Source organism: Loxodonta africana, chromosome 19 (assembly GCF_030014295.1).
Source record: "Loxodonta africana isolate mLoxAfr1 chromosome 19, mLoxAfr1.hap2, whole genome shotgun sequence".
In the NCBI taxonomy this organism is placed as follows: Eukaryota; Metazoa; Chordata; class Mammalia; order Proboscidea; family Elephantidae; genus Loxodonta; species Loxodonta africana.
Window position 1 is genome coordinate 723,156 of NC_087360.1, and position 14,333 is coordinate 737,488.

The 14,333-nt window shown below is 52.2% G+C and overlaps 1 protein-coding gene across 1 annotated transcript in view; it reads left to right on the forward strand.

Moving 5' to 3' along the window:
* The window catches only part of GALNT9 (polypeptide N-acetylgalactosaminyltransferase 9), a 108,585-nt gene extending 97,921 nt beyond the window's left edge, over nucleotides 1-10,664 (forward strand). The window contains exons 7-11 of the mRNA XM_064271947.1: nucleotides 2,706-2,891; nucleotides 8,185-8,322; nucleotides 9,321-9,416; nucleotides 10,005-10,172; nucleotides 10,518-10,664. Coding sequence (XP_064128017.1) covers nucleotides 2,706-2,891; nucleotides 8,185-8,322; nucleotides 9,321-9,416; nucleotides 10,005-10,172; nucleotides 10,518-10,664 — 735 coding nt within the window. The remainder of the gene's footprint in view (nucleotides 1-2,705; nucleotides 2,892-8,184; nucleotides 8,323-9,320; nucleotides 9,417-10,004; nucleotides 10,173-10,517) is intronic.
* Nucleotides 10,665-14,333: the final 3,669 nt, after the last annotated feature.

Genomic DNA, 14,333 nt, shown 5'->3' on the forward strand with positions numbered 1-14,333 from the left:
ATTATCAGTGTATCTCAATTGCATGTTTGATTTCAGACTACAGAAGTTCGTAAAAATTTTCAATTTCTTTATCTTTGGCATTAATGGTTGGTGTGTAAATTTGAACAATAGTCATATTAACTGGTCATCCTTGTAGGTGTATGGCTATTATCCTATCACTAATAGAGCTGTACTTCAGGATAGATCTTGAAATGTTCTTTTTGACGATGAACATGACACCATTCCTCTTCAAGCTGTCATTCCTGGCATGGTAGACCATATATGATCGTCTGATTCATAATGGCCAATACCAGTCCATTTCAGCTTACTAATGCCTAGGATATCAATGTTTATGAGTTCCATTTCATTTTTCGCAACTTCCAATTTTCCTAGATTCATACTTTGTACATTCCACGTTCCTATTATTAATGGATGTTTGCAGCTGTTTCTTCTCATTGTGAGTTGTGCCACCTCAGCAAATGAAGGTCCTGAAAGTTTGACTCCATCCATGTCATTAAGGTTGACTCTACTTTCAGGAGGCAGCTCTTCTCCAGTCAAATTTTGAGTGTGTTCCAACCTGAGGGGCTCATCTTCTGGCACTATATCAGACAATGTTCTGCTGCTATTCATAAGGTTTTCACTGGTCAATTTTTTCAGAGGGAGACTTCCAGGTCCTTCTTCTAGTTGTAGTCTGGAAGCTCCTCTGAAACCTGTTTACCATGGGTGACCCTGCTGGTATTTCAAATACTGGCGGCATGGCTTCCAGCATCACAGTAACACATACAAGCCATCATAGTACAACAAATGGGCAGATGAGTGGTGGGTTCTTGGGCATAGGGAAAGACTTTCTGGCTATGAAGAATACCCAGCAAGAGACCAGAGAGCCCCAAGAGTGTAAAATTCATTTTCCAATAGCAGGAAACCACCTGTGATATTTGTCAGGAAGATTGTGGTTTAACGTACTCAGTGCCTGTGAAGTTACGGCCAAACGTCATCCCAAGTAAAGTTTTAAATGTTTACTGCACCATTGTTCTTTTTTTTTTTATAATAATTTTTATTGAGCTTTAAGTGAACGCTTACAAATCAAGTCAGTCTGTCACATATAAGCTTATATACACCTTACTCCTTACTCCCACTTACTCTCCCCCTAATGAGTCAGCCCTTCCAGTCTCTCCTTTCGTGACAATTTTGCCAGTTTCTAACCCTCTCTACCCTCCTATCTCCCCTGTAGACAGGAGATGCCAACACAGTCTCAAGTGTCCACCTGTTACAAGTAGCTCAGTCTTCGTCAGCATCTCTCCCCAACCCATTGTCCAGTCCCTTCCATGTCTGATGAGTTGTCTTCGGGAATGGTTCCTGTCCTGGGCCAACAGAAGGTTTGGGGACCATGACCGCCAGGATTCCTCTAGTCTCAGTCAGACCATTAAGTCTGGTCTCTTTATGCACCGTTATTCTTAATAGTGAAAAAACTAAATAGAGGAAAATCCAAGTGTCTAATAACTGGGCAATAATTAAGGAAATTAATGCTCATCTATTAGTAATAAAAAATTACCACTATTAACTATTTGACACCATGGATTCTCGTTTCTGAGCTGATCTGTGTTTGTAGCAGGTGTACTGTGGTTCGCTACAAAAGATGGCAGTTCCAGAGGACAGGGTCTGCAAGAGGAAGGGCAATAGTGCAGCACTGACATGGAGAGGCTTTGGGATAAGACAGGCTGGTCAGACCCAGCTCTGCTTCAACCATGCTGTGTGACCTTGGGCAACTGGCTTAACCTTCCTGACCCTCAGTTTCTTCCTCTGAAAAGTGGGGAAAATGATGCTTGCGGTATGTGCCTAACCCTGGGTTGTGGTGGGGAACTAGTGAGATGAGGCAGGTAGCACATGGTTGGTACACTTACTGGGCTCCCAAAATGTCTAAATTAGGAGGAATTTAGGGGCAAAGAGCTGATTGGAAGGGAAGGATTGAACCACGTTTATCAGACCCACTTGTTCTCGGTGAAACTAACCTGGTGGATCGCACTTTTTCAGTGGGAGGGGAGGGGGAGGAAGGGGGTGGGATGGGAGGTATGGATGGAGTAACAAAAACCATGCATAGTAAGGTTAAGTATTGTTTACGTGGCACAGTATAGAGGTAAGTATGTAGAAAAGGACAGGATGGTGCAAAATTTATTTCCACTGTGGGTGGTGGTTCAGAAGGTTAGGAGACTTCTCTGGAGTTTTATTGCAGAGGGAGCAAGCTGTGTAGACTGGGATTGCACGTTTATTTGGGGTGGCTCGAAGCTATGTTTGTATAACAAATGTACTTTTTTCCCTTTGATTGTAAGTTTATTTAGAGCCATTTGGGGAGTGTTTGCATAGCAAACACTCATTTTTTAAATCAGATGTTAGGTTTGTTCGGGATGGCTGGAGGTAGTAGAGTGGCTGGTGATGGAGATGAACCCTTTCTGGCTCTCCCGCCACCCTGCAGAGAGGGGCTGCTCAGTGGGGTAGATGGGGTGGCTATGGTGGGAACTCTCTTCCCCTGAAACGTGTCCACAGGAACTAAAGCCACCAGGAACTCCCTACACCACTTCCAGAACAGGGTACCAGGGAAGGTGGAACAAGGGATGGTTTCCTGGTCACTTATTGGTATCTCCAAAGACAGCCCTTCTCCTTGTGTCCATGGCTCCCTGGTGGGCAGGCCAGGTCCCTGGGTGCCCCCTGCCAGCCACTTCTCCCCATAGGTGTGGCAGTGCGGTGGCAGCATGGAGGTGCTGCCCTGCTCCCGCGTGGCCCACATTGAGCGCACCAAGAAGCCCTACAACAATGATATCGATTACTACGCAAAGCGCAACGCCCTTCGGGCAGCGGAGGTGTGGATGGATGACTTTAAGTCCCACGTGTACATGGCCTGGAACATCCCCATGACTGTGAGTCATGCTGGGGGCTGGGGGGGGGCAGGTAAGGGAGGCTGGGGGGCTGGAGGGACCCAGCTGGACCTCTGGGTGGGAATCACGAGAGGCGAGTAATGAGGGTCGATCGGCCAGGGTGGACACTGCCCCCAGGGACAGTCTCAGGGTCACATTCCAGGGACAGCCTCAGGGTCACCCTTAGGGACAGCCTTGGGGCATCACCCTTGGAAACACCCTTGAGCACAGCCTGGTAGTCACACCCCAGAAGCAGCCTCAGGGTCACCCTTAGGGCCAGCCTCGGGCCTGCTTGCCTATTGGGCCCCTTGGGAAAGCACTCCATTACCCACTGACCCAGCTGCCCGTGGTCACAGGGAGTGTGGTTTATCACTGCCCACATCACGGTTCTTGTTCTCTGTCTACACAAGGTGCGGAGGGCTTCCAAACATGTCTGCTGGGACATAATCCTTGAATATCAGGGTCGCTGTTGACTAAAACACCTTCCCTCCACCAATGAGAATGCCATTAAACACTCTCGACCATCATCAGCACAGACTCGGGGGATGCTGCAGCCGTGGGCTGAGGGGGTTGTGGGGTGGCCATAAAGTGACAACAGCCTCCTTCACTGAGTGTCAACTCCATACACATGGCCCCCTCTACGCTGAGAGTGTAAACTCTACACGCATGTCCCCTCTAGGCTGAGCGTGTAAACTCCACACACGTGGCCCCCTCTCTAGGCTGAGTGTGTAAACGCCAAACACACACCCCCTCTAGGCTGACAGTGTAAACTCCACACACACGGCCCCCTGTAGGCTGACAGTGTAAACTCCACACACACGAACCCTTCCAGGCTGAGCGTGTAAACTCCACACACACAGCCCCCTCTAGGCTGAGTGTGTAAACTCCACACACATGGTCCCCTCTAGGCTGAGAGTGTAAACTCCACACACACTCCCCCTCTAGGCTGACAGTGTAAACTCCACACACACGGCCCCCTCTAGGCTGAGAGTGTAAACTCCACACACGGCCCCCTCTAGGCTGAGAGTGTAAACTCCACACACACTCCCCCTCTAGGCTGAGAGTGTAAACTCCACACACACTCCTCCTCTAGGCTGACAGTGTAAACTCCACACACACTTCCCCTCTAGGCTGACAGTGTAAACTCCACACACATGGCCCCCTCTAGGCTGAGAGTATAAACCCCACACACATGGCCCCCTCTAGGCTGAGAGTGTAAACTCCACACACACGGCCCCCTCTAGGCTGGGAGTATAAACTCCACACACACTAGCTGCACCATCATAGCCACAGTAACTATAATCATGAGGATGGTGAGCTAATGTGCACAGAGCACTCACAACGATCCTATTGCTTCCCCCCTTAATGACAGGGAAACTGAGGCACAGAATGGTCAAGTAAACCACCCAAGGACACACAGCTGATAAGTGGCAGGCAAGACATAACTAGCTGCTCTGAGGAATCCCATACCGAGAAAGGTCTTTTGGTGGCTGATTTTTGGAAGTAGATCCCCCTTTTTCAAGGCACTTGTGGGTGGACTCCAACCTCCAACCTTTAGCAGCTGAGAAAGGTGACCATCTTCACCACCTGGGAACTCCATCAACGCATGGAGATTTGATTTATAATAAAAAGGTTATGTAAACAATTACTGTTAGGTACCGTTGGGTTGGTTCTGACTCATGGCAACCCTACGTACAACAGAATGCAAACAGTTCCTATTCTTGTTATGTGCAGTAGACTCTGATGTTTTGGACAAACTGTCCCTGCAGCCTCCTACATGATGTCACTGCCCACGAGTAGTTCATGCCCCAGCCTTTGAATAGCAATGTCTGCAGGGACCTGGCTGGACCCTTCGCTTGTACCACTCCACTGAGCAGGAAGGTCAGGGACAGCCACTAAAACCCTCCCTCCTCCACCCCCCAGAAGGCTCTGCTGGCAGTGTGGAGCCAAACTGGTAAGGAAAGCCTACCGAAGTGTGCACTCATATGTTAGGACGAAAAAAGGGCACATCGCCCCTTGTAAAACCTTGCTTTCCATCAAATGAACCAACTCGGAAAATGTGCAACATGACAACGTACCTGCCAATACCTGAAGGGTGCTTAGGGTATCACAGCAGCCAAGCATGTTGTCAATGTGTGGAGGACTTATCGGCCTGAGCCACGTGGCTTAGCCAGGCTGCAGGCCTGTGAACATCCTTCCATGTGTTGATTTTACTCAGGTACTATTGAAAGCCCTTCACACCTACTGAGCTATTCAGTCCTCATAACAAGGAGATTTCTATTACTATCGTCCCACACTGCAGGTCAGGACACTGAGGCATCAAGAGGTTAAGGCCACACATTATGAGTGGTGGGATTCGATTCCACACAGTTATCCCACATCACTGCCCTCCGCCACCCAGCTCTGCTGCCAACTGTGCAGAACAAGGGCCCAGATCAAAGTTGTGGTGGGAGCTGTTGTCACACCACACCTCATGTCCCCAAAGGGCTTGGTGCCTGTTACAGGGGGGTGGGGGTCCCAAGGCCACTCTTAGGTTTGACGAGCTCCTAGGAGAACTCACAGGCCTCAGAAATGCCATTATGCTAACAGTTATGGTTCACTACAGGAAAAGATGCTCACAGTTATGGTTCATTACAGGAAAAAGTGCTCAAGGTTATGGTTCACTACAGGAAAAGGTGCTCACAGTTACGGTTCATTACAGGAAAAGGTGCTCACGGTTTTGGTTCACTACAGGAAAAGGTGCTCACAGTTATGGTTCACTATAGGAAAAGGTGATCACAGTTATGGTTCACTACAGGAAAAGATGCTCACAGTTACAGTTTATTACAGGAAAAGGTGCTCACAGTTACGGTTCATTACAGGAAAAGGTGCTCACAGTTACGGTTCACTGCAGGAAAAGGTGCTCACAGTTACGGTTCACTGCAGGAAAAGGTGCTCACAGTTACGGTTCATTACAGGAAAAAGTGCTCAAGGTTATGGTTCACTACAGGAAAAGGTGCTCACAGTTACGGTTCATTACAGGCAAAGGTGCTCACAGTTACATTTTATTACAGAAAAAGGTGCTCACAGTTATGGTTCATTACAGGAAAAGGTGCTCACAGTTACAGTTTATTACAGGAAAAGGTGCTCATGGTTATGGTTCATTACAGGAAGAGGTGCTCACAGTTATGGTTTACTACAGGAAAAGGTGCTCACAGTTATGGTTCATTACTGGAAAAGATGCTCACAGTTATGGTTCACTGCAGGAAAAGGTGCTCACAGTTACAGTTTATTACAGGAAAAGGTGCTCACGGTTATGGTTCACTACAGGAAAAGGTGCTCACGGTTGTGGTTCGCTACAGGAAAAGGTGCTCACGGTTGTGGTTCGCTACAGGAAAAGGTGCTCACGGTTGTGGTTCGCTACAGGAAAAGGTGCTCACGGTTGTGGTTCGCTACAGGAAAAGGTGCTCACAGTTATGGCTCGCTACAGGAAAAGGTGCTCACGGTTGTGGTTCACTACAGGAAAAGGTGCTCACAGTTACGGTTCATTACAGGAAAAGGTGCTCACGGTTGTGGTTCATTACAGGAAAATGTGCTCACTGTTATGGTTCACTACAGGAAAAGGTGCTTACAGTTGTGGTTCACTACAGGAAAAGGTGCTCACAGTTACGGTTCATTACAGGAAAAGGTACTCACAGTCATGGTTCATTACAGGAAAAGGTGCTCAGAGTTATGGCTTATTACAGGAAAAGGTGTGCACAGTCATGGTTCACTACAGGAAAAGGTGCTCACAGTTACAGTTCATTACAGGAAAAGGTGCTCACAGTTATGGTTCATTACAGGAAAAGGTGCTCACAGTTACGGTTCATTAAAGGAAAAGGTACTCACAGTTATGGTTCATTACAGGAAAAGGTGCTCAGAGTTATGGTTTATTACAGGAAAAGGTGTGCACAGTCATGGTTCTCTACAGGAAAAGGTGCTCACAGTTATGGTTCACTACAGGAAAAGGTGCACACAGTTACAGTTTATTACAGGAAAAGGTGCTCACAGTTATGGTTCACTACAGGAAAAGATGCTCACAGTTACAGTTTATTACAGGAAAAGGTGCTCACAGTTATGGTTCACTACAGGAAAAGGTGCACACAGTTACAGTTTATTACAGGAAAAGGTGCTCACAGTTATGGTTCACTACAGGAAAAGATGCTCACAGTTACAGTTTATTACAGGAAAAGGTGCTCACAGTTATGGTTCACTACAGGAAAAGGTGCACACAGTTACAGTTTATTACAGGAAAAGGTGCTCACAGTTATGGTTCACTACAGGAAAAGATGCTCACAGTTACAGTTTATTACAGGAAAAGGTGCTCACAGTTATGGTTTATTACAGGAAAAGGTGCTCACAGTTATGGTTCATTACAGGAAAAGGTGCTCACAGTTACGGTTTATTACAGGAAAAGGTGCACACAGTCATGGTTCACTACAGGAAAAGGTGCTCACAGTTATGGTTTACTACAAGAAAAGTTGCTCACAGTTTATTGCAGGAAAAGGTGCAGGTTAGAATCAGCTGAGGGAAGAGGCTCTTGAGTGGGGTAGGGTCCAGGGAAGCCAGGCACAGTGTCCAGGTGTCCTCTCCAAGTGGGGTAGTGGGCAGCACTTACTTATCCCAGCCACCATGTGTGACAGATTGCTGCCCACCAGGGAAGCTCCCCCGAGCCTAGTGTCAGGCTTTATTTATACTGGGGGTCAGTCATATACGGAGCACCTGCATTGCTGACCTTAGTCTCCAGCCCCTCTCCAGGTCAAGCTGATATTGCATGGCCCAAGGCCCCCACCATGAGCCCCATTGTTGGCACAGACTATCCTACGTGGTCCAAGGGCCCAACCATGAATCCTGTTGTTGACTTAGATTTATCTGGCTTGGCCCAAGGATCCCACCGTAAACACATTGTTGGCAAAGACTATCTGGGGTGGCCCAAGGCCCCAGGTAAACAAGGACACTCTTATCAGGCAGGACATTCCAAGGGCCTAGTAGTTACTCCCAGGAGCCAGTCAAAGCTAGTCTTTTGTTTGGAATGTGCAGGGTTTGGCCAACCCAGGCTTGCTGAGTTAGCCCTTCACTGCACTCCAGGCAATGGCCCGGTCTCCCCAGCAGCAGACAGGCTGGAAACGCCAGGCTCCTGTTCTGAAGGGGCTGCCCTCAACGTCCTGGGGTTCCTGCGCAGAGGTAGGGGTGATATGAGCACCCATAATGAAAAGAGGCCTGGGTCATGGACTCTGGCCCATCATGCACCCCTCCTGCCTTGCTTCTGGCTTTGCAGAACCCTGGCGTGGACTTTGGGGACGTGTCCGAGAGGCTGGCCCTACGTCAGAGGCTGAAATGCCGCAGCTTCAAGTGGTACCTGGAGAACGTGTACCCAGAAATGAGGGTCTACAACGACACCCTCACGTACGGAGAGGTACCACTCTGTCCAACAGCACCTGCTTGGGTCAGGCAGGCTCCCCACGCCCCCAAGCTCCCAACCCCTGCCCCCACACTCCTGGATAACAGGAGAAACTTTGCTGCAACCTTCTTAAATGTCTGAGTTCAGGCTTGTACCACCTCGTGGGGTAGCAGTGCTATCTCAGTTAGCCAGGAATCCAAAACGAACCACCCTGAAGGGCAGGGGCCTAAATAACAAGCATCGATTATTCTTACGAGTCTGGGGGTTCACGGGCAGGCCTGCCGCTCTGGGTCAGGCTGGGCTGGTCTCGGCTGAGCTTGCCACACGTCTGTCGTCCACTCCAGGCCTGCTAGGACTAGCTCCCTTGCTGTCTGCAGGCTGACTGGCTGGCTGTTGGCTGGGCACACGGTGTCTCGTTCTCCAGCAGGCTGGCCTGGGCTTGTTCTCCAAGTGGTGGAAGCTGCAAGGTCCCCTGAGGCTGGGAGCTGGCACAAAGAGCAGTCATTTCTGCTGCATCCTCTTGGCTAAAGCTCAGGCCACCCAGATCCCGAGGCTAGGGCACAGCCTGCACTTCTTGATGAGGGAAGCCGCAAAGTCATGTGCAAGGGACGTGGACCCAGGGAGGCCGTTCATCATTGCTAGTCGTGTGCGACCAGTCCCCAGAAGGCCCCAAGGCTAGCACTCATTGGCAAACTTCCGTGTTGAGTGACAGTCAAGTTCTGTCTGCATCCTACCCCCAACAGTGCCATCCCTTTGGAGGATGCCTCCCAACCAGCACCCCAGACAGAGGCCCTGCTTTCCCTCCTATCCCCTGTCCAGGGCGGCCTCTGAGCCCCACGGGTAGCCTTGGCTGAGCCCCACTCCTGGGGAGGATCCCAGGCATCAGGCTCAGGCCTTTCTGGTGACAGAGAAGATCACTCTCTGCCCCTGAGTGAGAGGGGAGGGTAAAGATCCCTCCAGCCTCGCCTCAGGCCCCTGGATGACCTGGGCTTGCTCTGTGGCTCTGGTCATAGGTGAGAAACAGCAAGGCCAGCGGCTACTGCTTGGACCAGGGGGCTGAAGATGATGACCGAGCCATCCTATACCCCTGCCATGGGATGTCCTCCCAGGTAGGAGCACCGCCGCCCCTGGTGGTGCTCTGTGGTGCTCTTGGTGGAAGCACAGAGCTTGAGGGCAGCAGAGGTGGGCACCCCCACCCACCCGGCCCTCAGGCCCCATGGGCCCGCTGGGAATCCTGGGACTCCAAGGACCATGCTGCTAGGGCCTGAGTTCAGGCACCCGGAGCAGAACAGGGCCCCCCATTGGATCTCTCCTCACCCTAAAGTGCAACATAATGCAGTAGATTGAGAGCAAGGCCCGTGGCATCCAACAGGCCTCGGTTTGAACAGACCTTGAGCAAATCACCGAACGTCCCTGTGCCTCAGTTTCCTCACCCATAAAATGGATTCATAAGTGGCACCTACCACTCAGGGTGATGTGATTACTAAACTGGGAATGTGGGGCTCCAAGCAAAGTTCCCTCTGAAAAGGAATGTTTAAGGCAGGTCCTGACTGGGGCCTCTGTGGAGGTGCTGAGACAGGCTGGTGGTGGCCAGGGCACAGCATGTACAGGGATCTTCATTCCTGGCCCAGGCAGGGAGGGGGACCTTGGCATCCCTGGCCCCTCACACCCGGCCCTCATGCCATCCCCCCAACCAGCTGGTGCGGTACAGTGCTGAGGGCCTCTTGCAGCTGGGCCCCCTGGGCTCCACCGCCTTCCTGCCTGACTCCAAGTGTCTGGTGGACGACGGTAAGGGCCGCACGCCCACCCTGAAGAAGTGCGAGGATGTGGCCAGGCCAGCCCAGCGGCTGTGGGACTTCACACAGGTCAGCAGGCGGGGGCTGAGACCACTGGGCCGGGCCCCACCCCGACACCCTCTCCTACCCACACCTCCCTAACGCCCTGCCCCACTTCCTCCCCTTCTGTCTCTCTGTTTCTCTCTGTCTCTTCCCCACAACATGTCAGGGAGCTGAGGAGGGCACCTCAGGGAAAAGTCCATCTTGGGCCCTGGGTTCCATCATCTGGGCACCTCTTTGTACCCAGGAAGCAAGATGGGTTGGTGAGATGGGTAGAACAGGTCGGGGGGCAGGGAGAACTTGGTCTTCACAGGCAATCGGCATGGGGCCCGGACACAGAAAGGCCGAGGCCTCCTTGACCGGCTCCCCTCGTAGGGCGGCCCCATCATCAGCCGGGACACAGGCCGGTGCCTAGAAGTGGAGATGGTCAAGGATGCCCACTTCGGGCTGCGGCTGGTGGTGCAGCGGTGCTCGGGACAGAAGTGGGCCATCAGGAACTGGGTCAAGCATGGGCGCCACTGACCACGCCCACCCTCTGCTCAGCACAAACTCCTGACCTTGGAGGCATGGCAGAGCCCCTGGGCTGGAGGCCGCAGGGACCCAGAGCAGCCAGGCTTGTCTAGGCCTCATGTGGCTCCTGGGATGTCAGGCCCAGCCGGCGCCCTGGATGTTGGGAACCAGCGCTGCGTCCTGGGCACCGGCTGCCATTGCCTCCGACCCAGAACCACGTGCCTTTTCCACGGTGTCTCCTGCCCAGCTGACCGGACGGCACCACTCTGCACGTACAAGCCCTGTACATACCGCCCCCACTGAAGCGAACCACCTGCTGCCCCAGGAGAGGAGGCTGGGGTCTCAGAGCCCCCACACCTCCTCTGTAGAACTGAGGTCCCTCAGCCGGCTGCCCTGGCTTGGCCCTTGCTTGGCTGTTTTTGAGATGACCTAAGTCAAAGAGGGCAGGAATGGAGCCCAGAGCCCTGCCACAGTCTGGAGAGGGGATAAGAAGTGGACAGCCATGGCCACCCAGAGACACCCAGACCAGGAGACTGACCCACCTGTCTCGTGGAGACCAAATAAAGAGTAGCTGGAGCCCACAGATACATCTCCTCCATAGAGGTCTGAGCTACCAGTTCCTAGGTGGGGTCCCTCCAGGGCCCAGGCCCTGGCTAGCTTGTTGCCTGGCCAACCGCTGAGAAGGGTCAGCAAACTGCCTGTGGCTGCAACCTGTCTGTAAATAAAGTTTTATGGGCACACAGCCACACCTATTTGTTTACAGATGGTATGCAGCTATATTGCGCCACAATGTCAGGGAAGAGAAATTGCAACACAGACCCCATCCCCTCCCCATGTGTCCTACAAAACCAGAAACGGATACTATCTGGAATCTTGGGGTGGTACAAACAGTTAACCGCTTGGCTGCCAACTGGAAAGTTGGAGGTTTGAGTTCACCCAGAGGCACCCTGGAAGAAAGGCCTGGCGATCTTCTTCCAAAAGGTCATGGCCTTGAAGACTCTGATACACAAGGGTTGCCATGAGTCAGAGTCAACTCAAAGGCATTTATGAGAAAGTCTGCCAGCCTGTGTGTCCTTGTTCTCATGGTCCTAGATGGCTGACCCTACCGTGTCCACGTCCTGGCACCATGGGGGGGGGGGGCAGGTTGCTGTCACAGGGCACACTTAGCTGGGAGGGGGTTGGGAAAGGGAGCCTCTAACTGCAGCCACAGCCCACCTGAGACCCAGATCCTGTGCTAGAAGGAAGAGGTGGACACTGGTCATCCTCAGGAGGCTACACCTCTCCTGAGATCTGTGGGCAGGAGGTCCCCAGGAGCCATCCCCGAGGCCTCCTCTGTCCCTTGTGGCCCATCCCCACAGTGCTCTCACAGCCAGGAAGCGTGGACATCCACTGGAGGGGGCAGTGGCAGTCAAGGAACCTAGGGTACCTGGGGAGAGGGCTACCAGCCCATGACATGGTACTGAGATATATGCACAGCACCAAGACCCCATCTGCCATGCTGAGACCTATCTGCCCGTGAAGCCAAGATGCTGTCTGCATGTTGAGATCCTGTCTGTGTGCTGAGCCCCTGCCCCTGCCCACAGTGCAGGCTCAGCACACCCTCAGAGCTGTTGGTGGGTGGGGGCTGCCAACACTCACTCTCTGAGCGAGAGGTGCCGTATATCTGCAGTGAGACCACATCACAGGACATGGGGAGAAGATGGCAGAATGGGTTCACCTCTCCCTGTCCTTGTTAGCCTGATGCGCTGCTGACTTCTGCCCCTGCCAGAGGTGGACACATCTACTGTCCAGGCCATCAGGGCCGCAGAGTCAGCCTGGCTCCCTTGGCGTGGGAATGGAGGACAGACAGACGCCAGGCTCCCACAAACCGAGCCAGCCACCTTCCTCCCAGAGGCAGACTGGGCGTTGGCAGTGCCTTCCAGTCTGCTGTTTCCCACGTGGTAACTGGAGAGCAGGCGGCAGCGTTTCCAACCCTGGGCCCCAAGGCAGCAGTTTGCAGGCCTCGCCGGTCTCTTCCCTTGCTGCAGCAGGTGGCCTGTTCTGTGGGGGAGGCCGGAGTGCCTGGGCACCATTTAAAGACATGCTGTGGCAACCATCATCAGCCCCAGAGAGTCTTGTTTGGGGTGAGGGGTGTGGGGGGTGAGGTAGTACTGCCTGGCAGTGCCAGGAAGGCCCCTGAGGGAAATGTTTCCAAGATCAGGAGGCAGTGACTGCTCTATGCCCTCTTAGCCAGTGGATGAGACGAATGAAGCAGACAGACATGGCGAATCCGCAAGGGCAGGCCTGAGTCTCTGGGGGTAGGTGCGCTCTGGCCTAACTTTAGGGGTCAGACACCCGGGCATGTTGGGACACACTCTCCCCTCTCCTGCCTGGGGGAGAAGCAGCAGGTCCACACTTCAGGGTCCTCCCTCCCAAGTCCAGTTCTCTGCCAGCTGGGTACCCCCACCACAGAGCTCCTCTCCTCACCTCCTTCCTTGGGGTCCCGGCCTTATCCCCCCCAGTACCCTGCTCTCTGTTGCTGGAAGAAGTTCTCAAGAGTCCCAATGCCTCCATTCTCGACAGAATTCCAGCAGCCCCAACACAGATCTCAAACAACCCTCTTTCTATCCCAGACCTTTCCCCAAATATTCAGAGGATGGAGGCAAAGGCTGGCAGGGGGTGAGGCCCCAAACATCAGTCACTAGCCAAGGACTGGCCCTGGTCCCCAGGAACCCAGAAGTTTCCCAGATGAAGTCACGCTATCTGGCATCCATTAGCATGTAAAATGTGTTGCTTAAAATAGAAACTATCACAGGTTCCACTTAGGAGTCTCGCCTGTGTTACAATTCATTACGCAAATTGACAGTCGAGTCAAAGCCTGCAGGCTGAAGCCACACAGGATCTCATAGGAAACCTGACACCTAGAAAATTACTTCTCAGAACCTTGACAAACCTCCCATCCTCTTGGTGCCCTCCTGTTTTGGAAACATCCCTGAGCCTGTTCTGTGTTACTGTCAAGCTCTTTCTTCCAGGTGGTTCCTGTCCCCTCCCCTGACACGGCCTGAGGCCTTCATCTATAATAACCAGGATGTAACAAATGGCCAGCTTCATGAAATAAGGTCATGGAGCTCTCTCATTTTCCTAACTCTTCACTTGCGTTCTCACCTGCTGTTGTGCATTGAGTTATTTCTCCCTAAATTAGGAGAATCCTAACCCCTGTATCTACAAATACAACTCTGTGTGAAAATAGGGGTTTCCTTTTGTTATGTTAATGAGGTCATACCAGAGTAGGGTGGGCCCTAAACCTAATCTCTTCTGAGTAACCCAGTGCCTTCGAGTCAATTCTGACTCATAGCGACCCTATAGGACAGAGTAGAATTGCCCCATAGAGCTTCCAAGGAGTGCCTGGCAGATTTGAACTGCCGACCCTTTGGTTAGCAGCTGTAGCACTTAACCCCTGCACCACCAGGGTTTCCCTCTTCTGCGTAGTGTCTTACAAAGTGGAGCAGAGACACAGAGAAGTCCCTGGAGAGGGCATCATGCTTGGTAGAGAGTCAGCAAAAAAGAGGAAGACCCCCAACAAAGTGGATTGACACAGTGGCTGCAACAATGGGCTCAAGCATAACAAGGGCTGTAAGGATGGTGAGGGAGCCGGCGGTGTTTTGTTCTGTTGTACATAGGGTTGCTATGAGCCGGAGCCCA